We start from the raw sequence: 20,480 nt of genomic DNA on the forward strand, positions 1-20,480 counted from the left end.
CTAATAATTTAAATATAACTACATTTATATCACTAACCTAAATTATACTAATTTAATATTAAATTAAAGTTATACTGATTTAAAATAATGGCACCACCTCAGGAGCATTTTGGTAGAAACACCTAAACGACTCAAAAGCAGTTTCTGTAGGTGAACCGCGTTTGACAGCACATTTCTTTACCAAACTATTAGCTTCATCAGCGTTGAATATTTCAGTTAAGTCGTTTATGATCACGTCATTGTTAAATTCACCAGCTTCACTCAGAACTCCAGCTTTTGTGGATACGCAAAGGAAATACTGCTTGAGTAATGGATCGTCTGAGAAATTTCCTTTTCGAGCTTTGAGAACCAACTCGTTGGGTACAGAGGATTCTTGGAAACATTCCTTGATAAGTTTGCTGGCTTTGGCTTGTTGAGCTGATGATAGAGCACCGAACTGAAAAACAAATAGATTAATAGATATGAAATAAGATATCTCCTTGGAATTACATTATTTTTAATTTTAAAATTTATGCAACGTCTCGGTCACATGTATACATATTATGTATGCACTGACCGTCACCAAATGTAAATAATTGATCTAAATTCTAAAACTACTAAGCTTGCATATTAGAGTAGGAAATTCAATCGTGAGTGTGTTAGGGCAGTTAAGCGTCAAAATGTTATTGCTTCTTGAAAAATTTATAATGTAATCTATTCGTCTGATCTTGTCGGATGTTCCTTTCATATATGAAATTATTAAGAGAGAGAGACAGAGCATATGTATACCTCATGCTGATGCATTAATGAGTCTTGTTGTCTCGCAAATAGATATAGTCTTGTCGGGCGATTTCTCAAAGTAGCCACTCTGATGCAAGTCTGTTTTAATACTATTCAGTTTAGTGTCCAGAGATGTAGAATGTTTTGGAGGGAGGTTAATCACCGCGACACTACGGATCATATTGCGTTCAGTCTCAGGGCTTTGACAAAAGCCAGCATCTGACACGACTTCACAGAGACTAGCTCTTCATCTCCGACATCAGACAAACAGTTTATGGCACGAAAGGTTATCGTGTAGGGATCCTCATTGATCAGGTGTTCCGGTGTTTCTTAACTCCAATTTACTGAGGTATTCGTGGAGGAGACAATGTCCTGTTAAAAACCCCGTGACAATACGACAATTGTTCTAACTTAATTCAAGGAAAAACTTTTTTTTTCTCGGTTGTAATTTCTTAGAAATTTCTTCGAGTGTCTTAGGCCGTCGGAGGATTCCCATTCCAAGTTACGGATGGGGTCTTCCAGGCTCTTGAGTTCCGCTTTAAGTTGGTATCACTTGGAAAGTAGAACGATTCTGGTCCACTTTATGAAGTATCCTTTTCTAGCTAGATTGTTTGCTATTTCATTGTCTTCTATCTCTTGGTGATCTGGCACCCAGAGTAGGAGGACTTTATTGTTTTTTTGCCTAATTTGTTCAATTTCTCTAGGCATTCTTTAACCAACTTCCAATTGATGATTATTGAGTTGATCGCTTTTAATGCTGCCGCTTGGCTATCGAATACGATGGCCTCTTTCCTGTTCTCGATAATTCTTATCTAAGATAAATTGTACGCATCTTTCGATAGCGTAGATTTCTGCCTGAAGGGTGCAGTGGTCGGTGCCCATTTGTTCGGATTATTTAGGCTTATTATTTTTCGGCCCAAATACTCCCATCCATGTTCCTGCTTTTGTTTTGGAAGCTAGTATCCAGAGTTACTTGAGCACTACATATAGTGTTTGCTTGGAGACATGATTTTATTGTAATTGTAAATTGTAAATGCTCTCGATCGCTATTTTTAAGGTAATTTGACTTTGTTTAAGGCAAACGATTTAGTCATACTCAGGAGTTAAACTGGTGCATTTAACTCATTTATATGGAAATGTTAACAACAATTTTTCAAAAAAATATATATAATATTTTCTTTATGCTAATAATCACCTTGCCAATTTTTCTGGCAAACTTAATTAGAATTACTCGTACAATTTCAGGATTAATCTGAAGATAAATACTTAGGTCTTAAAGTATTATATTTACACAATATCTGTTAATCAACAAAGTGTTTTACTCTATGTTATGCTCCATACTAAAATATTTCTTTTAAAACGTCAAATAGGTATTAATTTTTTCGATGTGATTGAGAATATAAAAAAGTCATTTTAACGCCTAGGCATAAAAGTATTAAATGCACTTTTACGCCTAAGCATAAAAGTACGAAAATATATTATTAAACTAACATAAAGTGTCAAATTCAACGAGCCGTAACCATAGTTTCTCGATATATATACTCTGTTTTTTTTCTCAGGTAAGATTTCGACAGACGATGACAGAAGAAAAGCAGATGACGTCCCATACCAATCAATTTATTTTACTAAAAAAAGTTTCTAATAATTTCTAAGTTAACTATGGATGGGTTTAAATATAAATCCGTCATGCGTCGTCTCTTGTTGTTTTTAACCGGTTTTATTGGTTTATTTCAAAAATGACAGTTCGTATTTCAATTTTATTGGTTTGCCGGAACGATGAACGACAAACGGACGCCGATGCGTATGAACTCGCCTTTAGATTTTTGACGCTTGTCAAAGTCTTGCAAATTAGAGGTTATAATTTTGTGTCAACTTTTGTCAGTTTTATCAAATACCCTGCGTTTTGAAGATGATGCATTTTGATTCGTGTCATTACGTGTGTTTTGTGTCTTTTGAAGTCAAGTGGAGGAAAAATCGAGTGAAAATTAACTGTAGACCCAGAGCACAGTTTATGGTTAATACTCGCTGCCCAGGCAAAAAATCTTATACACCAATAAAGTTACCATCTTTAAAGTCCGTATACCATCTCGTCGTAGATAAATGCACCTCGAATATGGTAGAAAGACCATACTAAACACATACTAAAAACTGGAGTAGCTGTAAAATATCGACATCACACGATAGGTAAATAATGGATTTTAGTACTGCACAAGAAAAATAATGCCAAAGGTACTGGTGTAAAAAAATTAAGATTAAAGTTAATTAATCAACCTTTAAGGTACCTATAAAATTTGGTAAGTGTTATTAATAATAAAATAGTTTGTTTTATTTATGTTGTTTTATTTATTCCTGCGGAATATTACAAATTTGTATTTGTACATAAGTTATATTGATAAATATAATCATAAATGCGGGAAGTTTCATAAAGCTTGAACGAAAATAAGTAAGAAATAGTTCTTTTTTATATTTTTTTGGTATGTGGTGTCTTGTTCTTGTTTGTTTTGTATTAACACATACCGTTTTTTATTAAATTAAATAACTCGATTACATTTTTTCAGTTTTATACAGTTTTTTTCACAATATTTTGAAGTAATCACTTGTCAGTCAAATTTTATATAATAATTTCCTGCTATGCGTTCCAGTTGTACCAACTTATTTCTTTGTAAAATAAAATAAACTACTCTGAAATTAAAATGACAGACACATCTATCACTGTCAAGGATCTTCTCGTTGGACAGACTATAATTACATACAAGGCATAACTTTTAAATCCTCTTAAATTATTTGGAATGTTTGAATTTGTTTAAAAAATTATTTATAGGATTTGAAAAAAATAGCATGTTCTATTCGGAGTAAAAATGACTTTTTGTGCCTAGGCTGTATGTCAGTCAAACGTATAGCATTGCCGCAAAAAGTGCCATTTTTACTCCTAATAAAACAATATTCTATTCTGCTTCAAAAGTCTTATAATAATAAGATCGTTGAAGCTGTTTTATCCAGTTTGAAGAAAATGGTTAACTATGTTTTTCTTTCTGCCTTTATTAGTCACTTCCCTCTGGACATTAGTTTGCCTGAGATTTGAATTTAATTTTACGGGATATAAATTTAATATTCTTGTATAAATTTTATGATAATAAATGTATATATTTAGTAAATAAGTATCTAATTTTGCTTTTTTCTTTTTAGTCATAGTATTAAGTTTCAATGGAAATACATTTCGATACTAATTTAAAAAATTAAGACAGAAGGAGAAAAATCTGAAAGAAACTAATTACAAATTCATTACAAATAAATTTAATAAAGAATAATCAACTGGATATGTTCTTCTATGTGGTTTCTATGGTTAGTTATAATCGGAATAATCTCAAGTATTATGATTATAGGAGGTATTCATATATTCCCAATATTATGTCTGAGGCTTATATTTTCGGTCCACTGGTTTAATATTTCTTAACAAACGTTATTTGTCACTCTACAGAGCAAGCATTAACGTATGATCAAATTGGCCCAACCGTCTTTAAATGATACCAACTCTATTTATAGAAAACAATTCAATTCTTACCTGTGTAATGCTCAATCTCCCTGGAGAATTTTTACTGAAACATTTCGAAGCGTAAAAAGATGTTTCTTGAGGAGTCTCTTTCTTGACGCCACACAATTTGACAAGTTTCTCGACGACAACGGGGTCCTTGATCAACTTCAATGTGTTTTTTCTCAAAACATCGATTTGGACATCACCGGCTTCATTGATGAATCCAGCTTTCTTGCCCATGCAAAACGCAAATTCTTTCAAGGTTGGATCTTCTACGAAGATGCCGTTGCGTGTCTTCTGGACAAGTTCACGGTTTACCCCTGTTTCTTGTAAACATTCGCGGCCATTTTTAATGATTTGTTTGGCTTCTTCGTCTGGCACTGGAATGTCTCTGGGGAAGAGTTCTACATAAACCTAAAAATGTTCAAGGCATTGTTAATCAAGTCGATAATAATGGAATGAAGAGGTACCTACATTTTTATTCTCGGTTTAATTTAATTTAATTTCTTTTCGTAAATAAAGATTGATAAGAGTTTTATATTAATTAATATGATCAGTTAATTATATAAAATATCACAAAACAAAAATGGTTTCAGTTTTTAGCAAAAAAATATTGTTTACATAATGTACTGGGCTGTTTTAGTATTTTAAGAGGTCATACTTCGTTATAAATAAATGGAAGTAATTTGTTGTATAAACTTTGGGTTAAATGCCAACTAATGGAAAGATCATGGTTTTATTTGTTTGCTTCTATATTGTTAAAAACGAAAAGCGGTAGAAATATGGAAACAATAAAATTATATAGAATTACTATAAAAAATACTATCTGCACATTTATTACCATTTTAAAATGAGTGGATGAGATTGAAATCGACACCCTTATTATTCTTATTAACCAAATTATATGAAAAACTTACGAAACTCTCGGAAAAAATATATTTAGATACCCTGGTATATTTAGAAAGTTTATAGCTTCTGCATTTTTTTCATAAAAATTATCGATTTGAAATTAATCTGGCTGCTTTCGAACACATTTTTATTTTATGTCATAATGTTAAAAATATATTTTTTTAACATTTTCTTACGTCACCATATTAAAAAAATAATTAATTAAATATCTTATTTTAAACTAACCTTGCAAACAGTTCTTTAAAATATACAGGATAAGTCTTAAATAAGTGCAAATATTGTCAGGGGTGGTATAATTAGACCCCAGGAATACGTATATATACAGGGTTACCCAGAAATAAATGCAAGTATTACAACTGGTAGTATAGTTCAACCCTAAAAACACACCTATGAGGTATTTTCCGCAAAAAAAATTGAAAATTCGAAATTTTTTGAAAAAATTTTTGGATTTTTTTTTAGTTTTTAGTTAAAAAACATAATTTCTTGATAATATGGCAACATAGGTATTAGATTAAATTTATAAGAAAGAAAATCCAGGAAAGATCCAGTGGTTCTCAAAATTTTAACAAAAAATAATTTTTTGGAAATTTTTGAAAGTAAAATAACTCCGTTATTTTGGACTTATTTGAAAAACGATAAAGAGAAAATATGTTTCTTTTGTCGACATCTACCACCCCTTAAAATACTTGCACTTATTTCTGTGACACCCTGTATAAGGTTTATTTTTGCAAAAAAAAGAAAGATGTTGAAAATCATGCATTTTCTTTTAAATTTTCCTGTATATTTGAGAAATATTTTTAGAACTGCCTGTTCACTGCAAATTGTCCCACGTAATCTCTGATATTATTACCATGGTTACAGTACTAAAAAAGTGCAAACACAGAAAAAATCCGGCGGCTCTCAATTTTTTTTTAAATTAAATCAGTTTTTTTTTAATTTCAAACTTCTACCAGCCTTGGACATATTTGCTCTTATTTAAGACTTGCCCTGTAGAATTAAAAAATATTTCATAAATCAAAATTTTGATTGATTTAACTGAGAATGTCAAATAAAGCAACATTAACTACGCTTAATTAAATGACAGCAATCCCCACTAGATTTTTAGCCGTCCCGACAAATGATAACTTATACACCAAAGTTTTATATTGCAAGATGTAAAAAAAGATTCTTAATATTCAGGCTATTCAATTTTGTTTTAATAGTAGCATTTTTTTTAAGTTATTAACTTAAGTTTACAATAATATTAACCTATTTCAACACCATCCACATTTTTTTTTGGATCACTTCTTAAATTTTTTCGCTTTTTCAAAAGGTGAAAAAAACAGGCAGTTAGTGTGCTTCCATAGTACTATCGATCGAAAAAAAATGACGCCAAAGACGGCTCGGGAATGACAATCGAGGATAATTTTGACGAGGTCAAGCCCTAGACGTCAAGCCCTTGGCCTGTAATCTTCTTTATTTCTAAATGCTGCTTACTGCCAGTTGGCCTTAAGAAGGTTGTTATTTATTTTTATATTGACAAAATGATTTTTAAATGGTGTAGTTTAAAATTCGTGAAAAAAAAAAAATTTGGGAATAGATAGAAGTTTTACGTCAATTTTTAGTAAATGACGTCTAGAGATTGTCATTCTCTTCTTCTTTGATGCCGTTTTTTTTTCAATCATACGCAATTACTAACATAAAATTTCTTTATTCTGAATCACTAATTAAAATTTTTCGCATTTGTTTTGAAACATACTCTATAAATGAACACAATATTAATGTAAAATATTATACTTACAGGTAAATTTTCCTGAAGACATTTTGATAAAAAGAAAGCAGTATTTTCAGCAGTATCTTGCTGAACATTACACTTTTCTACTATGCGATCAATAACCGCCTTATCTTCAACGACCTGATTTACGTTATTAATTAAACCATCCCTATTAATTTGCCCATCTTCATTTTGGAAACCTTGACGTTTCGAGAAACAGAAGAAATAATCTCTGTATTTGTTATTGTCGAACAGGGTGCCTTTTTTGCGACGTTCATCAATTTCTTGTTCATCGTGATTGAACTGAAGGGCACAATCTTTGTGGATGATATAAGCTTCTTGAGCTTTTTCATTTGGAACGTATACTACATCAGGATTTACCTAGAAATCAAAATTGAGAGTTAGCTTCTTTTTTTTTGTTTTAGTCATCAACTGATGTTACTAATTTTTAGCTTGAAGTTTCAGTATTTTGTGAAACACCACATTTTAGTTTGTTGTTTTCAACCAAGTTTCCAAAAAACTTTGTAGTAATGATAGTAACTTTACTTGAAATTAAAATACATTTTTCAATAAATAACTAGTTAAACAAATGTGAATTTATAATGAAAGGATGTTCAATAAATATAAAAAAATATATAAAAAGATTTAATGTGATAAACAAAATCAATGTCAAACTACTATCAAAAATGTTTTATTTGTGACCGGTTTCGGCTATTCAGCTATCATCAGACATTGAAACAAGTTTAGATTGGAAAGTGCCCATAAGGACAATGTAAACACTACTTGACGCTATTCTTGCAACGGTCGCGACCCAAAGCTTTTGATAATTTCGGATTGTTTCGGCTTTTTCCGAAATTATGTGCCCAAATATTATTTATTTAAATTTATTATTATTTTCTTTTAATTTTATAAATAAAATACAGTGTGCTGCATACAAAAACTTTATTTTATATAAGCACAGGTATGTGAAATACCTATGAAACATTGAAAACCTACGTTATACCACGATCCACGATGGTTTTTGCAGTTCACAGTTCACAACACAGTTTTTTAATTTTAATGTCACTTTTTGCTCCATTATGACGGGTTTTAATTAAAATTTAAATTAAACTCATAGGCCAGTAAGCGAGAGTTTTAGGGTCTGAATTCTGAACACACACAGTGAATAGAGATATATGTAAGAAACAAAAGTTACAGAGTAGCGATGTGTGTTTTCACCCTGGGGGTGAGTACCACCCCTTCTCGGGGGTACAAAATAAATCACCCATTTTAATTACAAAAATCAATACAGGGATGAATTCTAAGCAAAAAATGTTCTATAACATTTTTTCAGAAAATTAATATTTTCCTAGTTATTTAGGATTGAAAATGTTGATTTTTTCATCTAAAAACTGAATATTTTTTGCCAATTTTTATAAATAACTCGAAAACCTTGCGTTTTATTGCAAAATTCATATAAAGCAAAAATGAAACTTTTGGAATAACTAAACGATCTATTTTTTATTGATTACCGTAGATGTAATAATAGCCGAGTTATCATTCTGTAAACGTGATTTTTTATTTTTCGAAAACTAAATTGCAACCTTTTACCGTAAAATAATGGCGAAAGAACACATTTTTCGAAGAAAATGAATATTACCGTTTTAAAGTGCTTGAAAAGACCCTTTAAATACTTTTGTAGAAAATTTCGTAGCTCAAAATCTCGCGGAGTTATGATAAAAATAATATGGTCACCTCATTATTCCGGAAAAAAAATAACAAAAAAATCTATGACTAAAATCATAAAAATAAAAACTAAGCGTAAGTGGCTATATTTAGGTACTAACAATAATTGACTCTTCAAGTTCGAGCGGTTTAGAGCGCCTAAATTTGGAAAAAAGTTGAAAATATTTAATATTAAATTATTTTTTATTTTTTAAAAATTTTTAAGCATGGTACGTAAAAAATGCAACATAGGAAAATTGAAGGTCTTTTTTTGCAATATTTTTGTTCCCTTTCAATTTTTCTGTAGATCTCTTTATTTCGTAGATATTACGTTTTTTTTTAGTTTGACTTGCATGTAAAGACCACCTTCTTGGAGCACTTAAAACCCAAAAATCTCGTGAAAATGACCGTTCAACTATAGAGGTTAGTTTGTAGCTCGTGTAATTTCCTACCAATTGATAAATTTTATTTTTATGATTTTAGTCATAGATTGTGTTGTTAATTTTTTTCCGAAAAAATGTGGTGACCATTTTATTTTTATCATAACTCCGCGAGTTTTTGACCTACGAACTTGAAAAGACATTTAAAAGGATTTTTCAAGCACTTCAAAAACGTTCATATTCATTTTCTTCGAAAAATGTGTTCTTTCGCCATTATTTTACGGTAAGAGGTTGCAATTTAGTTTTCGTAAAATTAAGAATCAAGTTTGATAAAAGAGTGATAACTCGGCTATTACTACACCTACGGCAAACAACAAAAAATGAATCGATTCGTTATTCCAAAAGCTTCATTTTTGCTTTATGTGAGTTTTGCGATACAACGCAAGATTTTCGAGTTATTTATAAAAAATTGTAGAAAAATAGGCAGTTTTTAGGTGAAAAATAAACATTTTCAATCCTAAATATCAAATTATATAGGAATATAATATATAGGAAAATATTAATTTTCTGAAAAAATGTTATAGAACATTTTTTGCTTAGAATCCATCCCTTTATTGATTTTTAACTAAAATGGGTGATATATTTTTCACCCCCGAGAAGGGGTGGCACCCTGGTTGACACTCACCCCCAGTGTGAAAGCACACATCGCTACTATGTAACTTTTGTTTCTTACATATAGCTCTATTCACTGTTAAAATTTCATGTCAATCGGTGGGGGTGTCAAGAATTCGGAGGTAATACCCTATTTTTATCCTCGCTTACTGGCCTATCACAAGATGTAGCAATGATTACTTTGAGAATGGACTCTTTAAACCCTTTTTGGTATTTTTTCAATGACGGTTTAATTTTTGAAAGATTTTATAATTTTTGATGATTCCAGATGATTCTTTTACAAGAGAAAATTATTTCTGTTCTTATTTGGCGGTTGTTCTTAGCAACCGCTATAGCAGAGCCAGATCGCGTACAACGATCGCGACACAAAACAATTATATATTTTGACGGGTTTTCCAATCTAAATTTATTTTCTTTTATTCATTTGATTAATGTAGGCACTCTGAACCTACTCCGCTATACCTTATATATTATACCGTATGATCGAATAAAAACGGCGGCAGCGATGGCTATATGAAATGTAGATCGCTGTCATTTTATATGTAAAATTATATGGGAAATGTCATCGATCGTCATTTCAAAGCCAACTAGACGCCGTTTTTTTTTTCGCCATTGTTACTTAAATAACTGAATACACTTTAATGAGCGTTAAAGTATTACGCTAATTATCGAGAAATATCCGTATCGATCTTCAGTAATATCGCAAAAGTTTGTACATTATTGCGGGGTTTATTTCATCAACGTTTAATTAAAATAAATATAAGACAATATGTAGTTTTAGGAAAAAATCAGTACCTAGAGTGAATCTATATATTTATTTCTTCTTCAGATTAATTACAATTTTAACAAAGTATTATTAATTATTTCATCCTCTCAACCCAAATTTAGCAATACCGGTTATGAATACCAGCTTCCATGAGAGTATCATCAACTTGAGCTTGGATTAAATCGAAAAACAGCACAGGAATTAGTTTGAACAATTACCAAGTCATAAAATAACCACTCAATAAGCATTTAGTGATTCATGGTTATAAATTATTTGGCCCTTTAACTAGAACAAACGTCACTTGTCCTTGTCAAAATGAATAACATGGTACTATTGAAGGTGCGCAACCTTATAGGCGATTTTGTGGCACCAAACCTGTCCGAGATGTAGCTGGCAATACCGTCGCCACTAGTCAACCTGTCCGAGATTTAGTTTAGCTCTAGGCCGCTGCGCGCTGGTAAGGAAGGAAATGGCAGCGGATAAAGAATACTGTACCGTAGTCCTGCTTTCAGTCGACAAATTGGGTGGTAACCGGAGACATTGTTGCCATAACTACAGATTAATCTGCAGATTTACGGATTTTTGGTACAGTACGTTAATAGTACGGACTTTCTATTATTAAACAATTTAATATAATATTATGTGATTAAACAAAGAATGGCGTCAGAGTTTGCTTGGGTTGAGTTAGAAAATGAATGAGTGGAAATGAAGATCGCTGTTATTTCATACATGTAAAATATTATGGTAAATATCAAATAGTCATCATTTCAAAACAACAACGAAATATTCACTACCTATAAAAGAATTTTTATTTTTGTTGTTTATTCTATGTTTAACAAGAATACATTTTCAATACACAAACTCGGATTTTTCATCCAAAGATATTTTCGTCAAAAAAAAACGTATTATAAATATTACACATTTTAATATGGCAACACTGTCGCTTTCAGTTCCCCACCGTCTTCGATATTCCTTCGCTGGCCGAATTAGAGAAAATGATGATTTGTGCGTTGGCCGCAGAACGAGTAGAGACTCTACCTTACAACACTTGAGACGTATTGGGTAATCAAGTCAGACTTATCTCGAATTTGCCCATTAGGTTGCTTATCTTCCCAATTATTTCAATCAACGGTAGTACGTACTGTAGTCAACTCGATAGTCAAGCTTCAAAACGCTTTTTAAAGAAGGCGACAGGATAAGGTATAACAGCTTAAAAATGCAAAGTACTTAAAAACTCTCTATACATGGACAAGTTACACACTTATATTTACAATAATAAAAAAGATACTCTTACCTTAAAAATTTCGATGTTAGGAGCAACTTGATGTAAGCATTTTTCAATATAAAATGACGTTTCCACTGGATTGTCCTGTTGAACTGCACACTGATTTACTATTTTCTCCAATAGTGTTGCATCGTCAACAATCTTTCCAATTTTTTGTTCGAAAACGTCTTTTTGAATTACCCCTTTAGCATCTTGGAAACCAATTTTTTGCGAGAAGCAATTGAGGTAGATCTTAAAGGCTGGATCTTCGCTGATCTGACCTTTCTTGGCTTCCTTCACTAGGGCTTCGTCTACTTTGGATTCGGCCAAGCAGTGTTTGTGGTAGGAAGCTAATTTTTCTTTTTGCTCTTCATTCAAAGGGGCTGCCTGTTAAAAATAATTGACAAGTTTGTTTATTATATAGCGAATGAATAAAATATATTAAGATATTTATTTAATTGCTCTGTAGCTAGATGTCTATATTATGCTAATTCTGAGTCTAAGAAAATTGTAAAATGTAGTGGCGTTGCAAAAGTTAGATTTTCTTATTCAAAGAAGTTTTCTATGTTAATTTCATTTGTTAGTTCAATAAACGTTTAAAATAATATCCGTACACATTAAAAAATAAGAATCTCAACAGATTATGGGGAGATCTGGCCAAGATCCAACAATAAGTAAAAAAGGAAAATGGCTGGTGCTGAAGTAACTATAAATATTGAAAAACTGACTGATGAAGCATCATATCAAATATGGAAATTTCAGATTCTCGTGATCTTTATAAAACAAGAAGAAAAATCGTCATGGCTGAGAAAGAATGCCCGAACACAAAAGGTAATAATAATAATAACTATCGATAAAAAATATATGATGCATATCATAGATTGTACAAATTCCAACGAAATGTTTAATAAATTGAAAAATATTTTTCAAAAAAGTACATCAAACCAAATATGCACATTATTACAAAAGTTTTATAGCTTTACGTGTGAAAAAGAAGCTGATATGGTAAAAAATATAAGCAAAATTGAAAATATAGTGCACAGGTTTCGGTTCCTAAATCAAAAAATAGATATGACCAGATGGTTATTTCAAAAATATTATTTACCCTACCAAGTCAATACAGTAATTTTATAACTGCCTGTGAATCAACAGCACTAGATGAGAAAACACTAGATAAATTGATTGAAAGACTATCAACTGAAGAAAAGAGAAATAAAACCACAGAAGAAAACGCCATAGCTATTTTATAGAGAAATTTTGTAAGAAATGCCAAAGTAAAACATACAACACAAAATAGTGCAAGAAAAATCGAGAAGATAAAAAATGTTTCAACAGAGGACTTACAGGTCATTTTGCTAGAAATTGTACAGAAAATGTACCTATTACAAGTAGAGATGAACGCTTTAAAAATAAAAATAATATTTGTAATATATGTAAGAAAAATAATCATAAAGGACAAGATTGTTTTTTCAGAAACAAAAATAAAAATATTAATCAAAACTAAGTATCTTTTTTAAGTGAGTTTCAATCTATAATCACGCAGGATTTTGCAGTTGATTCAGTATATTCCCGTATATCCCCATTCATATACAAACATTCAACTTGCAAAAAAAAAAGGTTTGGTTTGGTTGGCAAATGACAACTAAAGGGAAAGGAAATATGCATTAAAGCTCTTGCACATTAAAAGATGTCCTTTTTATACCTCACTTGGGACGAAACTTGATATCAGTTAATGCAATTGCAGAAAAAATGGTGAACTTTTATTAACAAAAGAAAAAGTAATAATAAAGAAGAAGAATAAAATGGATATTAAAGGGAACAAAGAAAGAAAATTGTCTATATGTAGTCAACTTAGATAAAGAAGGAGGGAGTAATTTAATAGAAAAACAAGAAAAGGCTGAAGAATAGCACAGAAAATTAGGACTATGAATCAAAATAATATATCTTTTTTAAGTGAGTCTCAATATATAATCACGCAGGATTTTGTAGTTGATTCAGGAAGTTTATCCCATATGGCTAACTCTAAAGGATTATTAGTAAAATTGAGAATACATCTACAAATATTTAAGTTGCAACAAAGGTGAGCAAATGATAACTAAAGGAAAAGGAAATATTCATGGAAGATCTTGCACATTAAAAGAGGTCCTTTTTATGCCTGAATTGAGCCGAAACTTGATATCAGTTAATGCAATTACAGAGACAATGGTGAGAAACAACACAAGACAAAGTAATAATAAAGAAAAGAATAATAAAACGATATTAGAGAGAAAGAAAATGGTTTATGTATAGTCAAGTTAGATAAAGAAGGAGAGAGAGTAATTTAACAGAAAAGCAAGAAAAGGCTGAAGATTGGCACAGAAAATTAGACCATTTAGGTATAGACATTATGAAAAAATTGATTGATTTGACAACAGGATTAAAACTTACAAAAGAAAAATGTAACAATTTAAAAATATGTAAAATCTGCATAAAAGCAAAACAAACAAGAAATCCTTTTGACAAAATAAGACATAGAGCAAAAAGAACATTAGAATTGATTCATGCAGATATATGTGGCCCCATAGAACCCACAACATTGGATAATAAAAGACATGTTTTGACAGTATTGGATGACTACACACCATACCAGAGTTTTAAAAAGTGATATAAAGCAAGATTAGTGGTCAGAGGTTGTCAACAATGAGATGGAATATGTTTTAAAAAGGACTCAGACTGTGAAAAACTAATTTGTGATTCAGACTTTGCTGGTGATTGAGACTCATAAAAGTACTACTCTGGCTACATAATATTTTTTGTGATGGACCTATATCATGCTGCTCTAGGAAACAACCGATAGTGTCATTATCTAGCACCGAGGCTGAATAAATCGCAGCTGCAGACTGTGTTAACGAACTTTTGTTTTTAAAATCAGTGATCGATGAACTAAGTGAAAGGGAAATAAAAGTTAAATATAGACAACCAAAGTGCAATAACAATAATTAAAAATTGACAATTTAATCGTCAGAGTAAGCACATCGATGTACGATTTCATTTTATAAAGGAAAAAGTGCAGGAAGGTACAGTAACTTTAAAGTATTGTGCAACAGAAAGGCAAGAGCAGATATTTTACGAAGCCTCTAGAAAAAATCAAATTTGAATATTTAAAAAGACAATTTATGTATGTTTAAAAACCCATTTAAAAATGTGCTTTGTGTTTAAAATTTTTATTGTTAAACGATTTTAAACTTTTTAATTAAGAAAAGGTGTTAAAAATAATTGACAAGTTTGTTTATTATATGGTTAATGCGCCAGAACATTTATAATTTAAAATATATTAAGATATTATTTAATTGCTCTGTAGCTACAGTAGCTAGATATCAACATTATGTAAATTCTAAGAAGGTTGTAAAAATATAATGGCGTTGCTAAAGTTAGATTTTCTTATTCAAACAAATTTTCTATGTTAATTTTATTTGTTAGTTCAATAAACGTTTAAAATAATATCGCCGTACTCATTAAAAAACAAGAATCTCAACACTGCCTGATTAACGAATTAAGTTATATTACCACTAATAAACAATATGTCCCCGGTTTGTCTTTACAAGAGAAAAAACTTTTTTATTATTGACATTTTGAGAAAAATGCATTCTTCATAAAAAATTTTGCTTGTTCTAAAATGGTTAATTCCGTTTATGTTTTTCAGAATTTCCATACCGTTTAGAGAAAATTAAAGAAAACATGAAAATAATACACTCAGATGCAAAAAAAACGCAACTGAGAAAATGTTTAATTTAAACTGTTATATTTTTGTTATTTTTAGCTGTATTTTCATGAATCTTTTAGCAAGCTGTATATAATTATATCAGTTTAAACTCAGTTTTTTATAAACTTTAGTATTTGGCATATTATACAGGGTTAATCGAGGGGTTGTTTTTTTACCCTAATTTTGACACACCCTCTGCAATAATTTCATGTGTAAATTTTCCTGAAATATAATTTTAGGGTCAGAACTATGTCTCCTGAGCATTTTGTTTATTGGATTATGTCAACATATGCCTTGGTTAATTTTTAAGAGCGAAATGAACTTCCCATCAACAATTTGCAATTTTTTCAATTATAATTTATTTTTGAAGTTTTTTTTCAATATGACAAGGCAGCTTTAGTGATTATTGTGAACTATATATTACTATAAACTGCCCATCATGTTCGATGTTTGGGAAATGTTTGGCAGGAGGGTTAGAGGTCGCGAAGCATTACCAGCCTCATTAAATGAACTTCGCTTGGTCTTTAAGAAGAATGCGAAAATATAACGCAATATGATATATGCAGCTTCAATGATAGTATGAGCAAACATATACAGGCAGTTATAACAGCCAGGGGAGGCAATACAAAGTAATAGGGTATTTTTACATTTTTTTTTCTGTTGGTATACTTCAATATTACAGATGTTTTCCTTAATATCGTTAGTTCTGTTATCGTTATTAATGTTTAATAAAACCAGGACTGTATCGTTAGTCTTAACGTTTTCTTTTAATTTAGTATAGAGTATCCGATGCAGCGTAATATGACGTTACGACAACAGTCACCAAAACCATCTCGTATTTTTTAAAAATTAGATCAAAAGTAATGATAACTAAAAAAATTGCAAATTGATCGTGATTAGTTCATTTCGCTCTTAAAAATTAACAAAAGCATGCATTGACATGATCCAAAAAATAAAATGCTCAGAAGACATGGTTCTTACCGTAAAATTGTATTTTAAGAAAATTTACACACGAAATTATTGCACAGGGTGTTTTAAAGTTAGGATAAAAAAACAACCCCTCGATTAACCCTGTATAATGTGCCAAGTACTAAAGTTTACAAAAAACTGAGTTTACGAATTAAAGTTGATGTAATTATATATAGTTTGCTAAAAAATTCATGCAAATTGGACTAAAAATAACAAAAATATAACACTTTAAATTTGACCAAAAATTTCTTTGATGCGTTTTTTTTGCATCTGAGTGTAGTTCAATTTTTTCAAAGTCCCAAAAACGTTTCTATGGTAATATAGTTCGATTTCATTCTTTGATACATTGTTATTAATAGAATTTAATTAATTACCGTCACATTTTTTGCTGTTTTAAAATGCTTAAGAAGCACAACATTTATTCAGTTCAATGCTATGGAAAGGGTGATAATAGTTAATGGTAAGTGGTTAATGGTAATGATACTTTAACAACAAAAATATGACGTTAATCAAAATTAATAATAGCCTTTGAATAAGAAGACTAATTAAGGAGCATATCAAAAATCTTAGGTACACCGCGATGGGCCTCAAATATGGCCGACTTAAATTCCGGTTTATCAGTGTCGTTCTAATTTTATTTAAAAAATGTAAAACTATGATGTAGGGTAGACGTGGGGTAGACTCAATAATTTGTTGTTTTATGTTACGTTGTGAATAAATGTTGGTAGTTATTAAAATTGTTATAAAAATATATAATTCTAATAAAAATAGATAAGTTATAATAAGTATTTATTAACACAAACATCCGATACGCTACTGAAGCAGGTAAGTCAAATTAACGTATCTAAATTCTTTGACATCTAATCTTTGACAAGTAATAAATAAAAGCTAAAATGCAAGAAAAATATATAATTTAGTTAATTTAAGTGAATTTCATAAATGATCGGTTTACTACACGTATGTATATTATATAGTCACTTACTAGCGAAAAGTTGTTCCATTATTTCACTCAATTTTTGCCGAGATCTACCGCACGCTACACAACCAACTATTTTAGAATCTTTTTCAATAAATCGCGATAGTGTCACTGTTAATTTAAGTTCTGCCACAATTTTCATCTATATTTACTACCTTTATACAACTATCAGTAGTAGAATAAATAATAAATAACATAAAATAAGCTCCGTAAAGACTGACAAATCCACAAAATTTCGAATCAAATTCAAATGTGTCAAATGAATCGTCAAACAGAACTGTCAAGGATCCCCACCCTAGAGTGCTTTTATGGCGCTTTTCCGCCCACCATGCATGAATACATGGATAGCATTATGCTCCTTCCTTAGTCTTCTTATTCAAAGATAATAGCCATCTATCAAATAATTAAATCGAAATAATATTACCATAGAAACGCGTTTTAATTTTTATGACTTAAAAATGACTAGAAAAAAATCAACCACATTTTCACTCTTTTAATAATTTTCTCTAAAACGCTATGGAGATTTGAAAAGTATAAACGGAATTAACCATTTTAGAACAAGCAAAATTTTTTATGAAGAATGCATTTTTCTGAAAATGTCAAAAATAAAAAAGTTTTTCCTTTTGTAAAGACAATCCGGGGACATATTGTATGTAATTAAAAATGTTGGTTGTGTATTATTTAGAGACTACTACTAATACTAATAATAATAAATTAAATTAACAAATTAAAATATTCATACTTTATTTTTTTGTTCCGAAGGGTTCAATTAAATGAAAAAATAGAGATATGTATTCCAATAGTAAATCTCTCATAATAATAAGCACTAAGGGTTATGACTCCTACAACTGATAACTTAGAACGTATTACTTATACAAATCATATCTGCGATAAAATATTGATATAATGGAATAAAGTAAAATAAATTTTATCTCAGTATAATTACAAAAACACAAAATACCTCTTACATTTTTAGAAAAACCTTATTAGAATATTATATGTATGTATATAATTTTCATTAAAAAACTTATTAGTAATTGTAGCTATTTTTTTTTCAAATCAAATCAATCAGCTTAAAAATGAAATATTTACCAAAGCTTAGTTTCTTAGATAGAAAATTAATAAATATTTTTTAAATATAAAGTTTAATAACTCAAAATAATAACAGAATATCATATGTATTGTTTAGGAATGAGACCTACTTAGAAATTATTATTTATTTACCTTAATTTGTAGCACACCTACAGCAAAGCAACTAATAATCAAAAACACCTTCATATTCAACTGTTTCAACTTTTTAAAATAAAATGATAAGGCCAGACAAATTCTGGCCGGTATATATAGTGTTTTTGTTCGCGGACTGAAAGCTTTATATCTTTCATAAATCTATTAAGAGCGTATAAAAAATTGGCTGAAGAGATCTTTGGGTACATCCAAAACCAATACGCTGAATTTCAGGTCCGGATTTGCTTCATTTTTTTACCAAATATTTTTATTTATTTACATTTTTTCCAAAGCGCCTTCAAATTTTGATTGAATGAGCTTTTTGGTGAAATTTCGAAAAATCTCTCTTATTTACTAAGTATTTTCAATGTTTTTTTTCCATAGCAACTGTTAAAATTGCCTTATATCTATCAAAAATAGCAGATGAAATAGTACCGTATGATCGAAACAAAACGGCGTTCAGTTGGCTGGGAAATGACAATCGATGACATTTCCCATATAAATTTACATATAAAATGACAACGATCTTCATTTCATAGCCATCGCTGACGCCGTTTTTATTCGATCATACGGTACTTTAACCGCAATGGTAGATTAAATGATACTTTAACAGCGAGGATAGGTTAAAAACTTTAATTCTTCTCACACGTTTTTTAATTGCTTCCATTTTTGAAAATTTTTGTATTCCTTTTCATAAGTTATTTGGGATTTAAATGGAAGTAGTTTGGATATGGCGTTTGTCGCCTCAGCCCGAATATCTGTTGGTAATTAACTTATTTCGTTTTGAGCCATTTCTGGCTCCAATTCAATCAGCAATCGACACGAAAGAGAATTAAAAAATATTGACTCAAAACTGACAACTAAAGAGACAGCTTTATTTATTTGTCAAATTACATAGAAACCAACGCCAACCCAGCACAATATTTTTTCTACTCGTAATAAATTCATTGGAATAATAATTTCTGAATATTTTTTTAAACGTAACTCGCTATGGAAAAAATATTGTTTTAGGCACGACGATAAAATTGCATTACAGTCTCCCGAAATTAATTCACTTGCGATTTCATCGCTCGTGAATTAATCTTTTCGGTCGATGGTAAAATACCATTTTATAGTCTTGTATAAAAAATAACTATTAATTAATGGCGATACGCTAAAACTTAAAAATTTAAATTTAAAATATTAAAAATTTGTAGAGGTACAATAATGATATCTATACAACTCATTTCAATTATATCACAATACATTCAACACGAAATTTCTAATTATGATCATTATTAGTTTCGTAAAGAACCATTATTAACATTTAGAAATATTAGCAACTTGGCTGGAAACTTAAATTTTGAAATAAAATATCTTCTTGAAGTGACATTTTCTTTACACATAACGTTTTCACAGTGGCGTGTAGTATAGGGGGCCAGGGGGGGGGGCGAACGCCCCCTCTGCCCCTAGGCGCTTGGCGCTTCTGGCGCCCTTTGAAAAAAAAATAGAAAAACTAAATTTAACACAAAAACAAACGGTGCCCTACCGTGCCCTTAGCTCTTCAAGATAACAAAATGACGTATATATTTCTCACATCTTATTTTTGTTTTTTAATGTTTACTTATATTTAATAATTTAAATCTCTAATGAAGGCGTATACGTACGAAAGTTTTCATATGGGTTTGAAACTACGCTACCGCTAGACCATTGTCTATAAATAAAAATACAATGGCTAGACATAACGTTGCGCAAGCGCCGCCAAAGAAGAAGACGAAAGCAGTCGCGATGGAATTAAATTCGGGAAATCACTGACCGAAATATAATCGATAATAATGAAGTGCTGAATAA

General features: G+C 30.4%; 2 protein-coding genes across 2 annotated transcripts in view; one reads left to right on the forward strand and one right to left on the reverse strand.

Moving 5' to 3' along the window:
- The window catches only part of LOC115889083 (B1 protein-like), a 290,836-nt gene that overhangs the window by 240,158 nt on the left and 30,198 nt on the right, over positions 1 to 20,480 (forward strand). The window lies entirely within an intron of this gene.
- Positions 54 to 18,786, reverse strand: LOC115889043. Its single transcript, XM_030908960.1, has 5 exons — positions 18,651 to 18,786; positions 11,770 to 12,126; positions 6,981 to 7,334; positions 4,322 to 4,705; positions 54 to 436 (listed from the first exon to the last, which is right to left on the reverse strand). The coding sequence occupies exons 1-5, from the start codon at positions 18,702 to 18,704 to the stop codon at positions 80 to 82; spliced, it is 1,506 nt and encodes a 501-aa protein (XP_030764820.1). The 5' UTR covers positions 18,705 to 18,786; the 3' UTR covers positions 54 to 79.

This window comes from Sitophilus oryzae, unplaced genomic scaffold, assembly GCF_002938485.1.
Source record: "Sitophilus oryzae breed Bouriz unplaced genomic scaffold, Soryzae_2.0 scaffold_810_pilon_pilon, whole genome shotgun sequence".
In the NCBI taxonomy this organism is placed as follows: domain Eukaryota; kingdom Metazoa; phylum Arthropoda; class Insecta; order Coleoptera; family Curculionidae; genus Sitophilus; species Sitophilus oryzae.

Excerpts from the sequence above, each read along its gene's own strand:
- LOC115889043 (XM_030908960.1), bottom strand. The coding sequence starts at position 18,704 with ATGAAGGTGTTTTTGATTATTAGTTGCTTTGCTGTAGGTGTGCTACAA. Across the intron at positions 7,335-11,769 it reads CTAACATCGAAATTTTTAAG|GTAAATCCTGATGTAGTATA; the intron begins GTAAGAGTATCT and ends TTTGATTTCTAG. Across the intron at positions 437-4,321 it reads GGAGATTGAGCATTACACAG|TTCGGTGCTCTATCATCAGC; the intron begins GTAAGAATTGAA and ends TTTGTTTTTCAG.